Raw genomic sequence first — 24,207 nt, forward strand, 5'->3', positions numbered from 1 at the left:
ATGTAAAAATAGTGTCAAATTAATCATTAGTATTTCAGCAGTTCAATCGGATTATGAATATATAGATATCTGTTTAATATGTTACCTGCTCACTATTTATAATAATTAGTTTCACAACCACAATATTGATAAGATTTCCAATACTTGGATCTTTATAGATGGTAGCCACCTACAAAAATTGAAAAAAATGTTAAACATATGGAGGTAACAGTAAACAGAATGAAAGTGGAAAATTCTCAAATGCACTGCTAGTTTGTCATCAACTGTGCATAAAAAAGGAGTTTAACCCTGCAAGTGTATAAACAGAATGAAAGTGTATACACTTGCAGGATTAAACTCCTTTTTTATGCACAGTTGATGACAAACTTGCAGTGCATTTGAGAATTTTCCAGTTTTCATTTTTTTAGTACTTTACAATGTCAGATTACAATGTGTGATATCTTACAACTTCTGAAACCAAGTTACATTTTTAAAAGATGTTGGTCATAAAATATAAAGCAGCAATTTCTACGAGACAATGCCAGAAGGCTGATCTATAGAATAGCCTTAAGCTCACTTAGGCTGAAGGATTGATTGAGCTTGACGTTAAAATAAAGTGTAAGAAGAAGGAAAGAATTATAAAATATAGTATTTTATTATTTAGGCATCGAGGATCAATATGCTTAAGTAGTACGAAGGGCAGTAATTACTGGCCTTTCACAGTGCGTGAAATACTTTGAAATAAAGTGCTTAAGAAACTATCAGCACAACAAAGCACTTGAGAAAATATGAACAGAAATACTTACAATGGACATTAAAGTGAGAACATAATGTTGAAGATTCGCTCCGTGATGTTCGACCATTCTACTGTCAGCAACAACCATAACTTCAACGTACCGAGGGTAAGACAAAAAACGTTTTGTTCTTTTCTGACTTTTTGTTCTGGTGGTACTGTTATCCATGATGGCTAAATTGGATAATGCAATACTGCTCTTGAAGTTATCCAGATCAGACAAAATATTGCTGGATAGTCCTTTATGCCATTTCCTTTTGTTTTTGTTTTGGTTATACTTATGGCCTATGATGCAAAGAGAGGGAGAAAAAGATCCTAAAAATAAACACAACATTTTAACTGATTTCCAACAAAGCACAAAATTCAAAATACTAAAAATATAGTAAATTGACCATAGTCCTACTGGACCACAGGATTGCTGTTTCATTGGAGAGAGAGAGATACAGAACATAGAACAGTACGGCACAGTACAGGCCCTTTGGCCCACGATGTTGTGCTGATCTATTATCCTACTCTAAGATGACTGGTTGTGGTTTACCCTGAGGGTCACCATGCTTCAGGTGAGGGGATAGGGTGAGAAGAAGAATCCTTTATGGTAACCTTAGCCATTAAGGGAATTGAACTCATGCTGTTGGCAACAACTCTATTTTATAAACCAGCCATCCAAGTTAACTGATCCTCTCAACATTCTGAACATTCAGAAGGCTTTAGATAAGGTGCTACACAAAAGGCTAACGTGCAAGGCAAGATTATGTGGGACAAATTACATAGTTGGACTATGTTATCTGGATAAATGATTGGCTCACCAACAGAAACAGAGAATCAGGATAAATTAATATTTTTCTTGTTGACAAACTGTAACTAGTGGCAATGCAACAAGGTTTGATGTTCAGGCCCCAACTATTTCTAACCTATATTAATGACTTAGATGCAGAGATAAAATGTATATAGCCAAATTTATAGAAGACACTAAAATAGGTGGAAAAGTAAGTTGCAATGAAGAAATAAGAAATTTATAAATGGATATGATATGTTAGGTGAATGGGCCAAAATTTGGCAGATGGAGTTGAATGCAGAAAAGTGTGAGATTATCTCCTTTGATCAGAAGAATTTAAAGCCAAGTTATTATTTAAATAGAGAGAAACTTCAAAATGCTTCAAGCAGAGGGACTTTCACATCCTTGTGTATGAGTTGCAGAAAACTTGCATGTAAGTACAGCAGGTAATGAGAAGGACAAATGGTATTTTGGCATTTGTTGCCAAAGGATGCAGTAAAAATTAAATGGGGTTCTGCTTGCTGCAATTGTGCAAGGTATTGATGAAACCGCATCTGGAGTGCTTCATACAGATTTTGTCCCCTTACTTAAGGCAGAATGTTATTGCATAGGAGACAGAAGATTAATTCCAAAGATGAAAGGCTTGTGTCATGAAGAGAGATTGAGAAGTTAAGGCCTATATGCGCTACAGTTTAAAAGAATGAGAGGAGATCCAATTGAGGTATATGAGATGCTAAAGGAGACAAGGTAGACATGGAGCAGATGTCTCCCCTTGTGAGGCAATCTAGAACTAGAGGTCATAGTTTTGGGGTAAGAATTAGAGAATGTATCTGTGGAATTCACTTTTCCATAGTGCAGTGGACCCCAGGAGACTGAATAAATTTAAGGAGGAGATAGACAGATTTTTAGTTAATAACAGGTTAAGGGGTATGGGGGAGTAGGCAGGAAAATGGAGTTGAGGCAGCAATGAGATCACCCATGATCGTAATAAATGGTAGAACAGGCTCAAGAACAAGCTCAATTGCTTCTACTTGTTATGTAAATATGATACAACATGTTTCAGGCAGGGGACAGCTAGTTGAAAGAAATAAAATGTATCATTTTTGTAATATTCACTGCATCCCTGGACAAAAATATTTTCAAGTATAATTTATTATTAATCAATTGTAGGGTATAAATATAATGTATATACTATCCTAAAATATAAACACGAGTTTTGTGCTCCTAAGTATATAGTAATCAATAATGAAAAACCTTTTAATAAGTAAGCTTTCCAATATCATGCATCACAGCCAGATGCATGGTGCCACTGCTCAGGGTAAGTGCATTAGTTGCTTTCCATATTTTGTTTTCAGTCTAACTGCAGCAGCATTTACTGAATTCCTGTGGTATAGTATTGTGACTGACACAAAATAGTGGGGGTATTTTTCAAGTCTGTTGCATGCAAAGTAAGCTTGGGTAGTGGATCAACTATTGTTTGATTGCAGTTTTATCATGGGTGGGCAATCAACTCCATCAGGGTATGGTGTTAAGTGGCAAAATTGAAATCCCGTTCTCTTCTACATACTGAAAATATGATCTTTCAAAAATATAATGTCTATACATATCTCTATAACATTCACTCTTCATCTTTCCTTCAAAAATTCTTACTCAGTTAATTATTTTTTGTTTGCTCTATTTTCTGCGGTAGATGTAGGATACAGGAACTGCATTTATTTATTCCTTCTTCCTCCCTTAATTACAAAATTGACTATAAAACTGACTTTTATCCCCCCTATTATTTTCCGCAGAGGATTTTTAGCTCTTAGCACTATAATTGCTGAAGGATTTCCAAAATGGACCTGTAATCCTTTGAAGGTCCACAAAGGAATTTCAGGGTTTCGGCAAGGTCATCAGACTCTGTCTGCATCTGAGACCAGCTATACCATGCAAAATGGCTCATGAATTCTGAATTCTACCCTGTTCTGTTTTTAATATTTCATCAGGTGTTATTTCAGTTTAGCGTTTTTTTTAGTGTGGGAGCTCCTAGATGCCAGTGTGTTCCAGGGAAAACACATCTGCAGTAAATGATTGCAGCTCAAGCAGCAGCAGCACAGAGTTTATGAGCATGAGGCTTAGCTCCAGATTTTGTGACATATCAGAGATTGGGTACATTTCTTGGACACTTTATTCAAGGTGATGGTCTCACATCCTTAGGATACAGTGTTTGGATTTAGACACTAGTCAGGCAAAGCAGGGTGTGAGTGGGAGTGAGGCAGATGAGGGTCCCCAGAGGGCAGAAGTGCAGGAGCCTTAGCCTTTGCAATTGCCCATCAGGTTTGAGATTATTTCAGCTGGTTTGGGTGAGGTCTGCACAGTGGATGAACTCAATGATCATGGTATTATGGTACAGAAAGCCATTCAAGTAGGGGGAGCAAAAATGAATGTAGTGATATTAGGGGACCGTATAGTAAGGGGGATTGACCCTAATCATTGTAGCAAAGAGAGACAGAGAGTCCAGGAGCTGTGTTGTTTTCCAGTGCCAGGGTTTGGGACAATTGCTCAACGTTAAAGAGGCTTTTATAATGGGAGGGGAAAGTACCTACTGTCATGATCCATGTAGGCACCAATGGCATTAGCGGGGCAAGGAAATAAATTCTGCATAGTCAGTATGAGGAGCTAGGGACCAAATTAAGAAGCAGAACCTCAAAAGTTGTATTATCTGGGCTCATGCAAACTGGCATAGAGCAAATGAGGTTAGAGAAATTAATGCCTGGCTCAAAGACTGATGCCGTATAAATGGCTTCTGGGCTTGTGAGGCACTGACACTAGTGATAAGGAGGGTGGGATTTGTACCATAGGGACATTCTATACCTGAATCATACTGGGACCATTATTCTAGCACACCATGTAACAAGGGAAATACAGAGGGTTCTAAAGTAGACAGTACGAGCACTGGATCAAATTCGAGAAGTGGTGGCAAATCAGAGAGTAGAGACATGTTAAGAGAGCAAGGTGATAAAATAGAAAATGATAAATTTACCCTGTGAGCAAATCTATACATAAGGTTATTTCCTCCCTGGCTTCCTTTAACAGCCGAGGGTACAACTCATGTAGCTTTGGTGGTTTTTCCAACTTCGAGGAGATCAGTCCCTCCAGTACTTCCCATTTCATAATGCTAATTTTATCTAATACTTCACACTATTTTTCCAATCCAATGTCTGTATCAACCCTCTCCTTTGTGAAGACAGACACAAATTACACATTTAGAACCCTGCCCAATCTGTCACATCCACATATGTAATGTCCATTTCTGATTTGCCCAACCTGTTCATTAATCATCCACGTGCTCTTAATGTAGTGATAAAACATCTTTGGATTTTTCTTAATTTTACTGCTTTATCAGATCCTCTCTTTGCACACTTAATTTCCTTTCTCACTTCACTCCTGTACGTGCAGTACTCCACTAAGCTTCTTAATGTATTACATTTTTTGAGGTTGTCATGAACTCTGTTTTTTCTGCTTTATCTTACCCTGTATGGTTCTGGATAACCAGGAAACTCTGGCTGTGACATCAGTACCCATTTTCTTTGTCAGGACATGGGCTGCACTATGCCCAAAGAATCTCATTTTGGAGTGCCTGCTACTGATTTTCTTTCAAGCAGCTGTAACCATGCCACTTTTTGCAAGATTATCTCTCAGATTTGTAATCTTTGCCTTACCCCAGTTTAGAACTTTTTCTCCTGGTCTATTTTTGTCCGTTTCCGTGATGATGCTAAATACAAGTGTGTTCTCTATCTCCAAAATAGTTACCCTCTGTTACTTCACCAACCTGCCCACCTTCATTTCCTAAGATTAAATATAGAATTGCACCCTTTTTCATTAGACTTGGTACATTCAATTGCATATTCTCAGCAAGACAATCTCTTTTCATTGGCCTGAAAAGAACAACAGTTCACATGAATCTTTCTTTCAATTCCTTCACACTCAATTCTGCCCCTGTAACTTACACAGTTAATACTCTGTCACTGTTGATGGTAATCTCCTTTACTCAGATGTCCCTTCTGCCATGCTACAATCTCCTCTACGATCCATGATTTCCCTTGAACTTCACAAGCCTGCCCCTGAGCCCAGAGCCTGCCAGCACCCTTTAGCCTTACACTGCCCCTTCTTCAATTCACATATTCCTTCACTCTCACCAGCACACCTCATTTTCCAGTTGTTTTCCCCATTCTCAATTTGCAGTTCCTGCCTTTTGTGTTGAATGCTCGTGCCAGACATCAGCCAGTGTGACTGCTTCCATTCACTGAATGGAATGAGCAGCCAGTATCCTTACATTGATACAGATTAAACAAAGAAGCAAATTGGTTCTGAAGCATCCGTAACACTGAGAAGTGTGTACTCACCAAAGATTCCTGGCAGAAGTCTACCCTGCCTCACAATGGTCTCAGTCAGGTTTGTGAACACATGTTTTTCTCATTTTTGTCTAACAAGATTGTGCACATGAATGTAATTTCAGCAGACTGGAGTGTTAGAGAGTAGTCATTACATGCTAATGAATGCAATATAGGTTCTTGACCATCACAGAGGAGAAGAACAACTCAACTGAAAGATTCTGAGAACTTAATGCCAATACTTTAACCAGGCATCAGGAATCTGAATTTTGGCCCCTCGCCCAATTAAGTTCCCTCTTCAGGCTTTTTAAATGCACTAGATGGGGTCGGAATATTCTGCCTTAAGGGTGCACATTAGACATAGGACTTAACTGTGTGGAAAGACATTTTATGAAAAGCTGAAGTGGCCAGAACAAAAAGAAAAAAATTAACATTACTCACGATCATGAGTTTAAATATTCAGATCACAATTGCTGGATAGCAATTTTTGTAACTTGCTAGCTGTTATTCTGTTATTTCAGTGTTAATTATCTGCATGCATAGGCCCTTTCCAAACAAATAGATATATTCCGGTAAAATTATCGATACTAATCGAAAGCCATAGAATATTCATGCAGTCTATCAACATATGCCGTCAATGTTTTCCCTGTGGAAATGACCTGACACAAGGCCATTTGGAATAATACAACTCTTCTACTACTACCAATATTTCCCATACAAAACTGATGAACAAATCATGATCTTTCACATTCAATAAATGCAAGCACACATCTTTTATTCCTCCCTGCAGCTTAGCTAACCCAAGTGCCACTTTTCAATTAAAGAAATAAGTAGTAGAGATATACTATTTCCTAAACAGGGATAGGAATCCAGTCTACAAGTCACCAAGTACATTATGCAAATCAGACACATGTTTAAAGAAAAATAAATACGTGCATGTCAAGATTATATTTTCAGGACAAGTTTGGTTTTTCAAATGTTATTAATCACACTACTGTTGAAAACCCAGTTACACTTGACTGAACACAATGTAACTCGTAAAGGGGTTTCAGCCAGTGATGTGAGAGACAGAAAGTTGAAAATCTCGCTGAGTTCTTACTGACTGGGCTGGGGCGAGATCCACAGCACAGTTTGCCTCAGAAGCCTGAGTGACAAACTACAGTCACACATGCTCAACATCCTGAAGTAGCAGTCAATTTCCGAGAAGATAATGACAGCAAATGCTGGCTGCTCGCTATCAACCACCCACTTTTCCACAAAATCCATCCAATGATTTTTTTTTAAAATTACTGCTAAGCTAAACTCACATAAACCCAAGCCTATTTCAACAATTGCCTGCAAATTGTATAGGCCTACAGCTTGGTTTGCCCTTTTAATTTGCTTCATGTAGAACTCAGATGACATAAGCTAAATGAAGTATAGACAGCATGTACATTAAAAAATACAGATCTATTCCAGTTGATTACACACAAACAGACAAATTAAGAGCAGCAGAAGTTCACTCAGCCCCTAAAGCTGGATCTGCCATTCGATAAGATCATGGCTGATCTGATTATTCGACATTCCTGCCTACATCCAATAACCTTTGCCCTCTTTTACTTTTGCTCCAAAGACTCTGAACCCTCTTAGAAAGAGAAAATCTCCTTATACCTCCTTATCCCTGTCTGAAGTGGGTATTTCAAAGTGGTGACTCCTAATTCTAGCTTTTACCATAAGAAGAAATATCCTCTCCACACGCACCCTGTGAAGACCCCTCAGGATCTTATATGTTTTAACCTTTTGCTACTCTAAACTCTACCATATGCAAGTCTAATGTGTCCAACCTTTCCAAGAATTCCAGATGTTAGTCAAGGAACTTCTTTTAACTGGTTCCAATTCATTTACATCCTTCCTTTAATAAAGATACCAAAACTGTATACAGCACTTCAAATTTGCTCCTACGAATACCCTGTATAAATCAAGTAGAACCTCCACACTTTTGTATTCAATTCATCTTTGATAGGATAACATGCTATTTCCTAATTACATTCTAAGCCTGCATACTAACTGATATTCTGACCAGATTGTTATGCTCCGGGAAATGCCAGAAAAATCACAAGGAAAATTTTGAACAATTTTGACAGTGTAAGGAAGGATACTCTGTTTCCACTAATTGGTGTGTCAGTAATGAGGGGTCACAATGTCAAGATTGTCAGCAAAAGCCGTAGGAGTCAGATGAGGAGAAGCTTATTTCCTTAGACTTGTAGGATTTGGAATGTGCTCCCTACAAGAGTGGTAGAGGCAGATTCCATAGGAGGTTTCAAAAGAGAGGAGGATATATATTTGAAAGTGACGAAGTTCGAGGGCAACAGAGATAGGGCTGGAGAGTGGGACTAGCTGAGTAGCTCTTTCGAAAGCTAGTACAGACATGATGGGTCAAATGGCCTCATTTCTGTACTGCAAAATTCAATGATTCTATGAACTTATGCTATACACTAAACAAATTTAAAACAATGACATATATATGCAAATCTAAAAATGCACACTTTATAAACAGTCAGACATTGTCAGCCAATTTCAGTCCTACACTAACATGCTCCTGGTAAAGTCACCATAGTCCTACCAGAACATAGTGTTGCTCTGTCATTAGCTAGAGACAACTGGGGATGGTTTAATCTGAGGGTCTCCACACCTCAGCCGAGAGGAGAGATTGAGGAGGAGAGTCCTTCATGGTAACCACAGCCAGTGTGGGAATATGGGATGTTTTGGGTGATATGTATGGGTCAATTATGACAAGCTGTGATTTATTTCTTTACATTTGTACATCCGTATGTAGTTTTAAATGATCTTGAAGTAGATCGGAAAAGAAAAACAAATTTCAAAAGTATGTAGTAAAATTTAATAACCTGTTAATAAGACGTTGAGATTCGGGAACAAGGCACATAAATATACTTCTGCTGGAGGAAAATTAGGATAACCAGGATATGAGTAAAGTAATTCTATGAGATAAAAAAATTACTTTTGGGAAGTAGCATAAAACTTGTAATATTAGATAGGCAGCCACTACATGTCATTTCGGACATTTGCCTACACTTACTGCCATAAAAATTAATTGTTGGGCACAGTGTGTCAGAGGTGGTTAATGCAATATTGCTTGTAATGAGTCCAGTGTGAATCTATATCTCTGCACAACAGCAGGTTTTATATTCAGCTATCTTGGTTAGACATCCTTATTTTGAAAAAGATGAGCTGTGCTGCAGAACATCAGGTCAGAAGAAACAGGAACAAAAGAAACTGGAATATTTAAATGTTTCAAAGCCTGAGATGATAAAGGGAAAGCATGAGAACCTCATAACTCAGTGAGTCCAGAGAACGACCAACTGATAATGTGCATTGGGACTTGCTGACAGGTGTACAATGAATGGAAGTCACAGGTGTACATTTGGAAGATAGTGATCACGGATTGATCAAGTGCAGTATATTCTGGAATTGAAAAGTACCAATGACCAGTCATCAAGTACTTTTCGTGACCCTCATGATCCTTCCTCGAGTTGACGTTTGAATGTAATGTTGAGCTAGTTGGTTCTACAGTAAACTGTCCTCTGTTCTCTGCCTCCTGATAGTTCAACTTTACCCACTCCTTGATGCTGCGTGTCCAACAAACTCTTGGGGCTGAACTTTAAATTGAGCATGCTTTTGGTGGAGGGGTGTAGGTGGGTAGAGGTACCCCAGCATCTTCACAACCACCCCTGACCTGGCGTCCATATGCAGGGTGTGGATAAAGTATTAAGTAGTCTGTCTGCCCTTAGATTAGACCAATTGTTGACAAAATTAGAACTAAGTAATGGTATGTGTATGTGACTTAAGATTTATATAAGGAATGTACACTTGTGACTTTTCAGAGTACTGTCTCAGACTGTAAAGCTGACTCACCCCGTGTACACTTAAATAAACAATTGTCACCTGTACCTTGATCCTTCTGATGATTTGTCAGGTTGTACAACAAACTCTGGGTGGCTCCTATTGCTACATTTCACTTGTTATGTTCTATGCCTGGTCAGCTATGATCTGTGCAGTTTTTTGAAGTCCATTAGGATGCATACACACTTTACATTCCAAATGCACTGAGGTATGCACTACATAAATAAATGTAGTTATTACTTTGAATATCCACCAAAGTGCTGTTTACACTACTCTAGGCAGGGAGGAGGTGCATCTCCAATGAAATGATTTGGAAAAAATTGGAAAGTCCTGCGCAGAAACCGTGAACGAGAAGGTTTTATTATTGGTGACTGGAAAATATATAGTTTCTTTACCCTTTGTGACTATATAAACAAAGGTTTACACTACAAAAATATATCAGTTCTGTTAATAGTGGTTTTCAAAAAGACAGATCACTATTGCATAGAAACATTTGTGTCACATTACTGTAAAATAAATAAGTAATTTTATGTTTTTATCAGGTTAGAAACCTTACTTTAAAAATGTTGCATCTCATGAGCTGTTAAAGAAATAAAATGGCATCAAAGAGTATTGAGCAATTTGGTTCTACTGCTGTGTCTTTACTCCTTGGCTTTAACAATTAATGGTGATGAATCAGGTGAAAAATGAAGTCGTATACAATAGTAACACACTGGGACCAAAATTCAAGGGGCCACTATTGCAGTTGCACGATTGCAATGAACCTGCTCGTGCTTGGCTCCCTACTGAGTCACGCAACCGACAAAATGGGCTGTTGAGTAGATGCATGCTACAGTAGGGTTAGCATCCTTTAAACCACTTAAAGTAAGCACACCTTTTGTAATGGTGAGATGCACTTTGTCGAGAGCAGTCTGACCTACAAGAACAGTGACTCATAGTACAATAGAAGAGAAAGCATGTGAAAGATTTACCAATACAGCAGTGAGAACTTTGTTACATGTGAAAGACAGGAGGAAAAAAGTTGTCTGTCAACATTACATCAGGAAGACCTCCAGACAACGTTGTAAAGGCAGCATCACCAAATAAGAAAGGCTCTCAACACAAGGCATTAGCCCTAAGGGCCTAGGGGCAATGCACAAAGTTTAGTGTCCTCATTAGTGGCCATGGTCAGGAAATTCATTCTCCATTGTCCCTTCAATGGAACTATTAACCTCAAATGCAATGCAGCTCATCACACTCCTTACACTCACCTACTAATAAGTTCTATTAAAGCACAGCCTATACTTCATTCATAGCTGCAAGCGTTACCCTTACACACTTAACACTACTACAAGCTTTGCAACCACATGTCATGTCTTGTATGCACTTCACTGTTCAACCATGGATGTGACAAATAGATTACACAGCAATCAGTGACAGACTTCTCTCTCTCATAGATCAAAATGGTGTGTTTTTGAAGGCAGCAGGAGCTAATCAATGGAAGGCAGACACGGCTGCATGTCCCCGTCTTGACTGGGACAATCATGTTGCCATCACTGCAGCAGTCATGACAAAGCCATGGCCAACAGCGAGCCTGAAACCATTGCTCAAATCTTATCATCCTCCTCACACTGCACTTCCCTCTCATCCTCCAACCTTTTCCCATTTACAAGCAGTAGATGTTTAAGGATGTCTCACCTGCTTTGTCTCAGTTGCCTCACTGCAATTCTAATCTTTCGTCTTTAAGAAACCGAAGGACTGGAACCTGACCAGGGAATAACTTAGGTATAAGAAGTGATTGAAGACCGCTACTTAATTTCACACTTCCAGCCACCACCTCAGATACTGGCACCACAGTAGCAGCAGTATGCACCATGGCACATGCAACAGCTCACTAAGCTTCCTTTAAAAGCAGTGTCCCCACACCCACGACCAGCATCTTCAGAAAGAACAAGGGCAGCAGAATATCTCAACAAAAACAGAAGTTGCTGGAAAAGCTCAGCAGGTCTGGCAGCATCAGTGAAGAAAAATCAGAGTTAACGTTTCGGGTCCAATGACCCTTCTTCGGAACAGAACATCACTACTTGCATGTTCCCATCTACGCCACTCACCACTGCAACTTGGAATTAAATTGTTGTTCCTTCACTGTCACTGGGTCAAAATCTTCGAATCTCCTGTCTAACAGAATTGTGGATGATTCAAAGATAGCAAGAACTGCAGATGCTGGAGTCAGAAACAACACCGTGTGGAGCTGGAGGAACACAGCAGGCCAGGCAGCATCAGAGGAGCAGGAAAGTTGACGTTTCGGGTCAGGACCCTTCTTAAAAAAAGGGGAAGAGTGAAGGGAGCTGGGAAATAAATAGAGAAAGGAGGGGTGGGGCTGGGGAAGGTAGGTGGGATGGTGATAGGTGAGTGCAGGTAGGGCGTGGTGGGGATTGGTCAATGGGATGAGTGGGGAGGATAGGTGGGAGAGAAGATGGACAGGTTGTGTCAGGTCAAGGAGGCGGGGATGAGAGGGAGGGTTGGACATAGAATGAGGCCGGGGATGGGGAGATTTTAAAATTGGTGAATTCCATGTTGAGGCCATTGGGCTGTAGGTTCCCAAGGTGGAATATGAGGTGTTGCTCCTCTAGTTTGCAGGTGGCGTCATTGTGACACTGGAGGAGGCCCAGGATGGACATATCACCCAGGGAGGGGGAATTAAAATGGTTGGCGACCGGAAGGTGTTGCCATTTGTCGCGTACAGTGCGCAGATGCTCTACAAAATGGTTTCTGAGCCTCCGCTTAGTCTCACCGATGTAGAGGAGGCCATATCAGGAGCAGCGATACAGTAAATCAAGTTGACGGATGTACAAGTGAACTCCTGTCTGATATAAAAGGTTTGTTTTGGGCCTTGAATGGAGGTGAGAGGTGTGGCGTAGGGACAGGTGTAGCATTTCCTGTGGTTGCAGGGAAAGGTGCTGGGGGTGGTGGGGTTAGTGGGGAGTGTGGAGCAGACGAGGGAGTCGCAGAGAGAGCGGTCCCTATGAAAGGCGGATAGGGGTGGTGAGGGAAATATATCTTTGGTTGTGGGGTCGGATTGTAGGTGGTGGAAGTGGCGGAGAATGATACATTGGATGTGGAGGTTGGTGGGGTGATATGTGAGGACAAGGGGGATTCTGTCTTTATTTTTGGAGGGGGTTTGAGGGCAGAAGTGCGGGAAATGCAAGAGGTGCAGTTGAGGGCATTTTTGATCACCCGAGGAGGGGACGTTGCGGTCCTTGAAATAAGAGGGCATCTGGAATGTTCAGGAGTGGAATGCATCATCTTTGAGCGGATGCGGCGGAGGTGGAGGAATTGGGAGTAGGGGATCACACTCTTGCTGGAGGGTGTGTGAGAGGAGATGTAGTCTAGGTAGGTGCGGGAGTCAGTCGGCTTGAAATAGATGTCAGTTTCGAGGCGGTCACCAGAGATGGAGATGGGGAGGTCCAGGAAGGAGAGGGAGGTATCGGAGATGGTCCAGGTGAATCTGAGGTTGGTTGAGAGGTGTTAGTAAAGTTGATGAACTGTTCAAGCTCCTCGTGGGTGCATGAGGCAGTGCCGATACAGTCATCAATGCAGTGGAGGAAGAAGTGGGCGATAGTGCCTGTGTAATAGTGGAAAAGGGACTGTTCCACGTATCCTGTGAAGAGGCAGGCACAGCTTGGGCCCATGTGGGTTCCCATGGCCACCCCCTTAGTCTGTAGGAAGTGGGAGGAGTTAAAGGAGAAGTTGTTCAGGGTAAGGACGAGTTCTGTTAAGTGAATGAGGGTGTCGGTGGAGGGGGAATGGGCAGATATCTGGCAGATGAATTTCAATACAGAGAAATGTGAGGTAAAGCATTTTGGTTAAAGAAACATGGAGAGACAATACAGGCTTAATGGTACAACTTTGAGGGGCGCACAGAAGCAGAGGGACATTGGGGTTTATACACATGATTCTCTGACAGTGGCCAGGCAAGTTGAAACAGGTGTTAAGAAAGTTTACAGGGTCCTTGGGTTTATAAATAGTGGCATAGAATATAAAAGCAAAGAAGTGATGCTACACCTTTAGAAATCATTGGTCAAACCACAATTGGAATATTTGTTCAGTTCTGGGCACCTTATTTAAAGAAGGATGTTAAAGCCCTGGAGAGAGTTCAAAGGAGATTTACTAGAATGTTACCAGGAGTAAGAGATTTTAGATACAAGGAAAAATTAGAGAAATTGGGCTTATTCTGATTGGAGTAAAGAAGATTAAGAAGTGACCTTATTGAGGTATTCAAAATTATGAACAATTTCAACATGGTAAAGAAGGCTATTCTGTTTCCACTTGTTGGTATGTCAGTAATTGAATACTACCCACTTCTCCAGATGAGTGCAGCTCCAACAACATTCAAAAATCTTGACACCATCCAAGACAAAGCACCCCACTTGACTGGCACCGCATCCACAAAACATTCACTTCCTCCACCACCAACGCTCAGTAGAAGTGATGTGTGCCATCTACAGGATGCACTACAGAAATTCATCAAAGTTCCTCAGATACCATCTTCTAAACATATGACCATTAGTAGAAGGACAACAGCAGCAGTTTACCACCACCTTCTTAAGGGCAGTTAGAGATGGACAAAAAATGTACCCACATCCCATGAATGAATTAAAAATTACATAATATGCATATATAAATTGCTATGGTCATCTTGACTCAATTAATACAGGGGAAATGCATTACACTAGGGAGATTTTGAAGAATAATATCAAGCCTAGGTAATTACAGTTATAGAACATTCATAACTTTGCATTATTTTGCCAATCTTTAGCAGCAAACTCAAGGATTAGCCTTGTGAAAATATTCTTATAAAAAGCAGTTACAGCTTCAACAAGGGAAAAATCATTTCTGATAACTTGTGGATGATGAAAAGCCCCATGATCGGTGTTCCCTGCCTTTCAATGAAACTAAATGCAGCATGAAAAATTGTGACATTAAAAGTAGTGATCTTCTCAACCATAAACTGAATGGAAGTAGAGAAATACCTGGAAACCAGCTAGCAGCAAATACTAGATAAAAGGTTGATGTTGGCAGGATAACTGTGATGAAATCTTAACAAAATTAGCTGAATGCTGAGCTAGATTGCTGCAACAGTAAAATATAGGTTAAACACAGTTATGCTTAAGCTGTATTGCTTTAATGGCCTGGTTATATATCATATATATCTTCAGTACCAGTCCACTGGAACACATAGAAGAATCCAAACATTAGAATTGGTTTAGAGATAAACAGAGTTATGCTGAAAGGGAAAAGTAAATCAACCCCATCAGCATTAAAGGAGATGGCAGAGAAGCTGATTTTTTAAAATGCTAATGTAGATCTCTATTAGAAAGAATATCACAAGTGCAGGACAAGGGGAAAATAAGTGGACAAACCTTGGGCTGATATCTTGGAAATCATCTTCACACAAATTGTGAGTGCCTGGATTAGTGGTCACAAAGTTGGGTATAGTGATGGTTGAAGAGAACACAACAAATTTCTATGAGAATGTGCTCATGTAGTGATGGGCTTCAAAATGATATCTTCAAACTAAGCCATTAAAGGTTAGTTGGACATGACAATGTGAAATTGAAGTAAAGTGGAAAAATACAGGAAAATAGGTTTGGTGTTAAAAAATGCAGCGTGTTTTGGTGACTGCACAACCTTGATTGTGGGAACCATTTTCTTATGCTGTTAACGCGGAGCCACTTGGAGATGTTTGCAACTTATTTTCTGCACAATGGAATATCTAGAAAAATACTGAGAGTACAACAAAATAATAAATGTAGCATGTAACCAGAATAGCTTTAATATCAAATACTTGGTCCCACTCATTGAACTTTTCACCATCGAGCTGAGGTTTGTGAAAAAGCACCATTGAATCTAAGACAGAGCTCTGTGTGCCACCATCGCCAAAGTCACCGAAAGATAGAAGGCAATGTGAGACTTATTTGCTTGTACATATATGTATATTATGTAGTTAAGCTAATAGATTTGCTCATTAGTTTGCAGAAGTCTCCAATATATATTGAGTAGTTAAGCTAATAAATTAGCTTCATATTAAAGTGCACGTGTCTTCTTGATCAGACCTTAAAGAACCTATTAGGCACTTTCAGCCCAGTAATACATTTGGCACTGCAAACAGGGTCTGAGCAAAATACTCAAGAAGGAGGAGGACACCGTGGCTAGGGAAACATTCCGTGTCCCAGAATGGTCCTTTCATGACAGGTTCAGTGTGGTAGTGAAACGCTTGGATGCATTGGGGCCTCTGCAGTGTTGGGGCCTCTGCAGTTTTGGGGGGATGTGGAGCAGAATCCCAAAGGGCTAGTCCATGCCAAGAAGAGCTGCACAGGGAAAGTAGATTTCCCAAAGCAAACCAAGGGTTGATTCTACTGGCCAGCCTTTCTTTGTTGTCTTAGGAGGTGTTCAATTAAAGGAGGCAAGTGGTATATTGACTGCTGCGCTGATCGCAGCGGAACAGCAGAATGTTGTGTTGGCAGAGGCCACTGTCCAGCATAACAAGCATGTGAAACTTGGAAGGTGAATTCAATAAAAATGCATTCTTTATTTGTTTTAGCTGATTGTGTGTGTGAGAGAGAGAGAGAGAGACAGAGACAGAGAGACAGAGAGATATATAGAAGAAGCCCTTTGATACCGCAAATAGACTCTGGCTGTTGAGAGAATTCTTTTAGTAATTCTATTGGTCCTTGCTATATTAAAGGGTGTTAGGTAGTGAATTAGCTGTGTGACGCTGTGAAGCATAGTCACGATCTTTTGGATAGTTGAGAGTTAGCTAGGCATGGCAGCTACAAGTCTTGAGAGACGTACCTTCAAGAGTGGCCGCTCAAAGGCAAGACTTGACTGGAAAAAGCTGGGCTAATGTGACCAATTGTAGAATAAAAGGTAATCATATATGAAACCAAACAACCAAAGTAATGTCATGATGGTGTACTATATGTGCTGGTTTTGCAATGTAAATAATTGTATGTAAAACTATGTAGACATCTTACCCTCACTATTAGTAAAGGACAAAAATGTTCACATGATGAAGGATTGGGGGGAGAGAGAGAGACCAGCTTTTGCATTTGATTGAGGAAATACATTTTTTCTTTCTGGATGTGAATTCCTTCAGTGTTCACGGATTCTGAAATAACTGTTAACCTTTTGTGATCTGGTTCATTTGTGTTTTCATTCATTAGCTGTCAAAATGCTGTCTTGTGTCATTTATGTGTTTTCCTGTCTGGAGTTAGAGATTTAGGGAGACTATATCTTGACATCACTTTAAGAAACAATTAATGGTTATGTGAAAAACCATGCTCCCAAGTGTTTATATGGAATTAGTTTCTTCAGGGCTTGGTAAACATTTACCTCTTGCAATTGGGTTGCTGTCATATGAAACCAAATGAAGAAAGGAAATTAAGTTAAATGGCATTACGTATTTCCTCTCTCCTTAAAATAATGTATTGTACGTTGTATTTAGTTTAAGGAAAGAGTCCTGGGTAAATGGTGAATTTCAAAACATTTGGAATTTCAGTTTTTGGCCAGAGTGAACTTCCAAATATTACTGTGACATATGAGTGAATCTTTAATTTCGGCTAATATGATTTGCTCATTTTAAATGTTTGTTGGTGTGATTTGGTGCTCTGAAAAAAAAGTCAGGAAAATTGGAATTCTGGAACGGTAATTCCCTTTGCTAAAATCTGTGAAAACCAATGTCAAAGAGTTTGAAGAAGGTAAAAACCTAAGAAAGGAGGTAGACTTTTCCTTTGTTCAGAAGGGAAATATAACACATGGCCCTTATGTTTGTTCAGGAGGAAGAGGAAGGTATTAACTTAATTTCATCCAATAGCCTTCACCCTGCCCCTTCGGATCAACAGTAAACTAGCTACAGGGTCTTGGAAAATTTGTATATTTTTTATAATATATACTTTTTTTGAACAGAAATGCTTGGACTAGGTATCTCATTCTACTTGAAGTAGGATGGATGAATACTGTTTTATTTTTCAGATAATGGGCAGATACAGAAAGCTTTTTTTTCCCAACCGCTTCAAATTTCTGAATTTGTTTGCAGCCTTCCAGCATTGCAGTTGTACAGGCTGGATGTTGATGTTGGGACTGATGTTGAGATGGGCCTCTCCCCTGATACAGTAAAAATCAAAACATGCCAGACAGAAATCCATGAACAGATAGCAGCTGGGGCTATTATTTTTCAAGACAAGGGAGGTAACCTTGAGAATGGGGTTGATCGCGTTTCTCCAAATGTACCATTGGTGCATAATGAGGTAAAGCCAATGTGTAATGTCACTTGAGCTAGAAAGGCTGAGTGAAGGAATGGGACCCTTAAGCATAGTTAAGGAAGAGATCAACAAGTCCCTTTCCCCCGGCGAAATTAAAGAAGCCCTCTGTGAAAATTGGCTTGTATTTACAGAGAGTTCCCATACATGTTACCATGAGAGCATTCCTTACATTTGGCTGAAATCTCTACTAAAACAGGAATAGCCCTGAAGTGTCATAGGTTTAAAAGTTTGAAATCTTATTTCACTGAAAGGTTTAAAAAGTTCTCTTTTTAAACTGCTGTAGGGAAGGTGCTGTGAAAGAAATAGATTAGCTTGTTCTCAAAATATAAGTAAACCTTTTTGGAAAAGATCTAATTTGAACCCCGAATTTGGCATGAGAAATGTTTTATCCGTATAGTTATATTGTTTCATGTTGAAGGTGGTCTTAAAAAGAAAGATCTGGAGAATCTTTCCTTTAAGACAACAGAGATTTGAACTGCTGGTATGAGATAATCAAAAGATTTTTTGACAGCTTTTGAACTGAGTATGTGAAAGTACGACATGACATCACCTTGTGACTTGGGCCCTGCACCTTTTGAGACCAGAAGAGTTAACAATTTCTCCTGACAGTTTTAAGCTGTCAAATCTTTAACATCTTCTGTGTGGTGAGATGTGTGATTTTGGACATCATTAACCCTACTGTGCTTCTTCCAGAGCTGTAGTGGATTTTGCTTTATTTTGTTTTTGAACAGGTTTCATGAAAACAGCAAGGGAGCTGGAAGCCTTGTGGAGACAAAGTCTTTGAAAACAGGAGAACACTAAACTGCCTACAATCACTGGAAACTCCAACATAAGAGCACTATTTAAAACAACCAAACCTGGATGTAATTATTTCTGAAATTGAGATTGATATCAGCAATTCTATTGAATTTAAAGGGTGAATGAATTTAAATCTTTAAATGTCCATTTAAAACGAGAGCCAATGGAAACACAGTCTAGGCGGCTTTAATTTGTATCAGGAAAAAATGGGATAAATTGTTGGGAAGAAATTAATTGACCACTAATGAAAGTTGTTAGCTCGACAATACTGCAGGGGCTGTACATGATAGAAACCCCTGAGTCTCTTGTTGGCAATTTTGAACTTGGAATACTTTAGAAAGACAAAAGTTGGGTATAATAGCAAGTTACATTTGAGAAAATTGTACGTACTTTTTTTGTAAGAAAGACTAAACAAGTGAAATTTGGTCAGTAATAATATTTGTTTGTGTCTTTTAAAGTTATTATGAATATATGTTTTTCCTCACCCACTATGGACAGTAAGTTTTCTCCAGAGTTCCTGAATCAGTTATAATGGTAATTCATGGGGTCCACACTTAGAATAAAAGAATAGTAAAAGGGAAAAAATGATGCAGCATTATATGGAGAGGGAATGACTGATTTAGGTGTAGTTACTCTTGGAGACATGTGAGCCTTTGCTCATGTGATTTTTTTTTAACGGGAACTGAATTGGACGATTTAGTCACCACCCGAAATATTGGGACCAGGTGAGGTGATTCATAGAAACTGAAAGAACTGTGGATGCTGTGAATCTGGAACAAAAACAAAGTGGCTGGAAAAGCTCAGCAGGTCTGGCAGCATCTGTGGAGGAAAAAACAAAGTTAACGTTTTGGGTCTGGTGACCCTTCCTCAGAACTGATGGTGGCTGGGAAAATGTCAGTTTATACACAGAAAAAAGGGAGGGGAATGTGGTAGGGAATAAACGATAGGATAGAGCCTAAAGAGAGAGAAGAGCAGTTGGATAGACAGAGTCAATAACGATCAGGCTGGGAGGGTGAATAGTTGTTAACGGGAGCTATGGGAGGCCCATTAACAATTGTGATCATCTGTTTCGAAGATATCAAGGGATGGTGTGTAACATTGATATTGATATCTTAAAAATGATATCTTCAAACCAGGCCATTAATCCTCAGTCATTAAGGGTTAATTAGACATGGCAAAATGCAATTGAAGGAAAGTGGAAACGTGCATGAAAATAGACCTGGGTAAAAAAAAAAGTCTGTTTTGCCTGGGAGGTAACTGCACAACCTTGATTGTTTGAGGGAACCAACATCCTATATAGTTAACATGGAGCCACCTAGAGATATTTGCAACTAATTTTCTGTACAATGGAACAACTGAAAGTACTACAAAATAGTGATACAGTACTTAACCAGAAAGGTATCAATATCAAAGACTTTGTCCCACTCATCAAACTTTTCACTTTCGGGCTGGGATTGGAGAGACCAGTGCTATTGAACCTGAGATAAAGCTGTGAGTGCCACCATTACCAAAGTTCCTGATGCATACAAGGCAGTGGAGATTAAGCTGTTGTAGGTATATGTATATTGTATAGTTTAAGTTAATAGATTCACTCATTAGTTTGAATATGTCTCTAACATATATTAAGTAGATAAGCTAATAAATTAGCTTCGTGTTAAAGTGCACGTGTCTTCTTGTATTCATTTTGATCAGACCTTAAAGAACCTTTCAGCCTTGCCATATATCAACAAATTTGTATCATAGAGAGCCATGGGTGAGAAGTCAGAAGACTGGAGGGTGGTTAATGTTGTGCCATCATTTAAGAAAGACTGCAAGAAAATAACAATGAATTATAGACCGGTTAGCCTAACATCAATGGTGGGTAAGTTGTTGGAAAGGATTCTGAGAGACAGGATCTACATGAGTTTGGAAAGGCAAGGATTGATTAGGGATAATCAGCATGGCTTTGTCTGTGGGAAATCGTGTCCCACAAATTTGATTGAGGTTTTTGAAGAGGTGACCAAGAAGAAGGATGAAGGCAGAACAGTAGACATTGTCTACATGGGCTTTAGCAAGGCCTTTCACAATGTTCTGCACAGTAAAATGGTTAATAAGGTTGGATCACATGGGATCCATGTAGAGCTCGACAATTGATGATCGGAGATAGAGGTTTATTGTTCAAATTGAAGGCCTGTGACCAGCAGTGTGCTTCAAGAATTGGTGCTGGGTCAACTGTTGGTTGTCATTTTTTATAAATGACTTGGATGAGAATATAGGAGGTATAGTTAGTAAGTTTGCGGATGACACCAAAATTGACAGTATAGTGGACAGTGAGGAAGGTTATCTAAGAGTACAATAGAATCTTGATCAACTGAGCCAGTGGGCCAAGGAATGGCAGATGGAGTTTAATTTGGATAAATGCGAGGTATTGCATTTTGGTAAGAGAAACCAGGTTAAGTCTTACGCAGTTAATGATAGGGCCCTGGGATGTGTTGTCAACCAGAGAGACGGAGGGGTGCAGGTACATAATTCCTTGACAGTGGCATCACAGGCAGACAGGGTAGTAAAGAAAGGGTTGGCATGCTTGCCCTTATTGGTCAGAGCATTTAGTACAGGAGTTGGGATGTCATGTAACAGTTGTACAAGACATTGGTCTGGCCACATTTGAAATAATGTGTACATTTCTGGTCATCATGTATGGGAAGGATGTTACTAAACTGGAGAGGGTGCAAAAAACATTTACAAGGATGTTATCGAGACTAGAAGGTTTCAGTTATAAGGAGAGGCTGTGACTGCTTCCCTGAAGAGTCAGAGGCTGAGGGGTGACCTTATAGAGGTTTATAAAATCATGACGGGCATAGATAAGGTGAATAGACAGGATCTTTTCCCCAGGGCAGGGGAGTCTAATACTAGAAGGCATAGGTTAAAATGAGAGGGGAAGGATTTAAAAGGATCTGAGAAGCAACTTTTTCACAGAGAGGGTAGTGTGTGTGTATGGTATGAGCTGCCAGAGGAAGTGGTAGAGTTGGGTACACGTGCAGCATTTTAAAAGGTACATGAATAGGAAACGTTTAGAGGGATATGGGCCAAACACAGGTAAATGGAACTAGTTCAGTTCAGGAAACCTGGTCAGCATGGATGACCTAACAGTCCCCATTAACAACTACTCACCCTCCCAGCCTGATCGTTAGCAACTCCTTTGTCTGTCCAACTATCTTTCTCTCTCTTTGGGCTCTATCCTATCGTTTACTCCCTACCCCACCCACCTCCCTATTTTCTGCATGTAAACTGACGTTTTCCCAGCCACCATCAGTTGTGAGAAAGGGTCACCGGACCCAAAACATTAACTCTGTTTTCTCCTCCACAGGTGCTCCCAGACCTGCTGAGCTTTTCCAGCAACTTGTTGCCTCTATTACTATAATTGCTTTCTTCCCCTTAACATCCTATGTGCCTATATTCAATCTTGAAGAGAGACACTGACAGGGAGCAAAGCAATGAAAGAGCATAGAGAGCATAATGGAATTCAGCAGATTGTATGTAAGACTGAACAAATTCTATTTGAAAATTCCCCACTTTGTTGCTGGCACTTAAGTTATTAGGCTGTGCCAAAGTGACAGAGTGCCAGAGTTTATACAGACTTCTAGTTTCTATTGGAGTTAAATGTGTAGATAAAGACATGCGGCCAGAACAAATGTTGAAAGCATTAAAAAATTTCCTTGGAAAGTATTTCTTTCTAGTAGCATTTGTGGCGCAAATGGGCAAAGAGCATGCAGGCTTTCAGAACAGTCTAGCAATTCCCTGCTCCAGCAGTTTGTTGATTTATCAGTTTTGGGAAGTGTTGCACCCCAGTCTTCCCTTAGTATGACAGCATGCTCCCACCACTGCTAGTAGATAATGAAAGAAACAATTGATATGCTTAATAGAACATTTAAATGTTAAATAGAACCACTCCAAAATGAAGAATCATCCTAACTAAGAGAGATGACATTTTTTAACATTGCAGTTTAATCAAATATTTGCTCAATATTTGATTATGAGCTCCAAAATTGCATGACATTCTGAAATCCTTTTGTATCATTTGTGAAATTTCCCTTTCATTTATTCAATCACGCACAGTACACACATATATTACTGGATAATATTTATTGCCACATATGGAATCACAAAAGTACTGACAGCATTTAATGTAAGGTAACTAGTAACATTAATCATTGCAGAGTGATGTTTCTCTGCAAGTATGACTTAAAAAGTACAAAATAATTTTTAAATTCTTTAAAAGGATAACTTAGCCACTTCATGACCATTAGTCAACATTCATTCTTATTCTGGAGACTGATGGGGCATTGCATGAACATTTTACTGAGCAATTAAACTTGTGAACTTGTCTTTTAAAATAAATATCTAGTTTTTTTTAATGAAACAAATACCTCAATGTGTTTCTTTCATATCCATGTAAAATAATAAGCTAAATGTTTTATCTATTTTACCAATACTTATGATGTGGAGGCGCCAGTGTGGGACTGAGGTGGACAAAGTCAGAAGTCAGGTTGTAGTCCAACAGGTTTATTTGAAATCACAAGTTTTGAGAGTGTTGCTCCTTCATCAGGTGAAGTGACTGATGAAGGAGAAGCAGTCTGAAAGCTTGTGATTTCAAATAAACCTGTTGGACAATGACCTTGCGTTGTGTGACTTCTGACTTTTACCAATTATTGGCAGTGCTATATTCATTGCTGAACAGCTATGTTTTTTTACAATAAACACAAGGATGGTCAACGACCATGTACATCAATCATAGAATGAGAATGTACATGGGGCTTTCTAAAGGGACCCATAGTTAACCTGTTATTTGCCAAATGCTTAGTAAAAGTAATCAATAAACATGAATTCATACCCACCAACATAATATATCCAAGCAATATTCTAATGATACAAATCAACCCATTTTAGCAATTGGTATCACTTATTTTTGTTCAGTACTTGGCATATAAGCATAGACTCTGAGGCACTATACAAGCAGTTGTGGAAGAACTGGCTACTGAACTGACTGTGGAAATTCTGGAAGTATTATCTTAGGAGGCTTTTAAATAGGACAATAAGATGGCTTTGCACCATAGGGTTCTGAATGAGATGATACTTGTGAAGGATGGAAATGGAGAATTTGGCAAGTTAAACAGTGCAGTGTTGACACATGAGATGACAAAAAAAATGGATAAGGTTTTCCAACAGTACTCAATGACAGCACAAACAGGCAATGATCCAAGATTTGTAAAAACGGGATCATGGATAATGCAATCTCAATTAGTCTTA

The 24,207-nt window shown here is 39.4% G+C and overlaps 1 protein-coding gene across 3 annotated transcripts in view; it reads right to left on the reverse strand.

Moving 5' to 3' along the window:
* adamts9 (ADAM metallopeptidase with thrombospondin type 1 motif, 9) overlaps window positions 1-24,207 on the reverse strand; it is a 189,246-nt gene that overhangs the window by 143,088 nt on the left and 21,951 nt on the right. For all 3 annotated transcript variants that reach the window (XM_048606233.1, XM_048606234.1, XM_048606232.1), the window contains exons 4-5: window positions 786-1,057; window positions 86-169 (exon numbers count right to left, since the gene is read on the reverse strand). In XM_048606233.1, the coding sequence (XP_048462190.1) occupies window positions 86-169; window positions 786-1,057 (356 nt within the window). The remainder of the gene's footprint in view (window positions 1-85; window positions 170-785; window positions 1,058-24,207) is intronic.

This window comes from Rhincodon typus, chromosome 16 (genome assembly GCF_021869965.1).
Source record: "Rhincodon typus isolate 14 chromosome 16, sRhiTyp1.1, whole genome shotgun sequence".
In the NCBI taxonomy this organism is placed as follows: Eukaryota; Metazoa; Chordata; class Chondrichthyes; order Orectolobiformes; family Rhincodontidae; genus Rhincodon; species Rhincodon typus.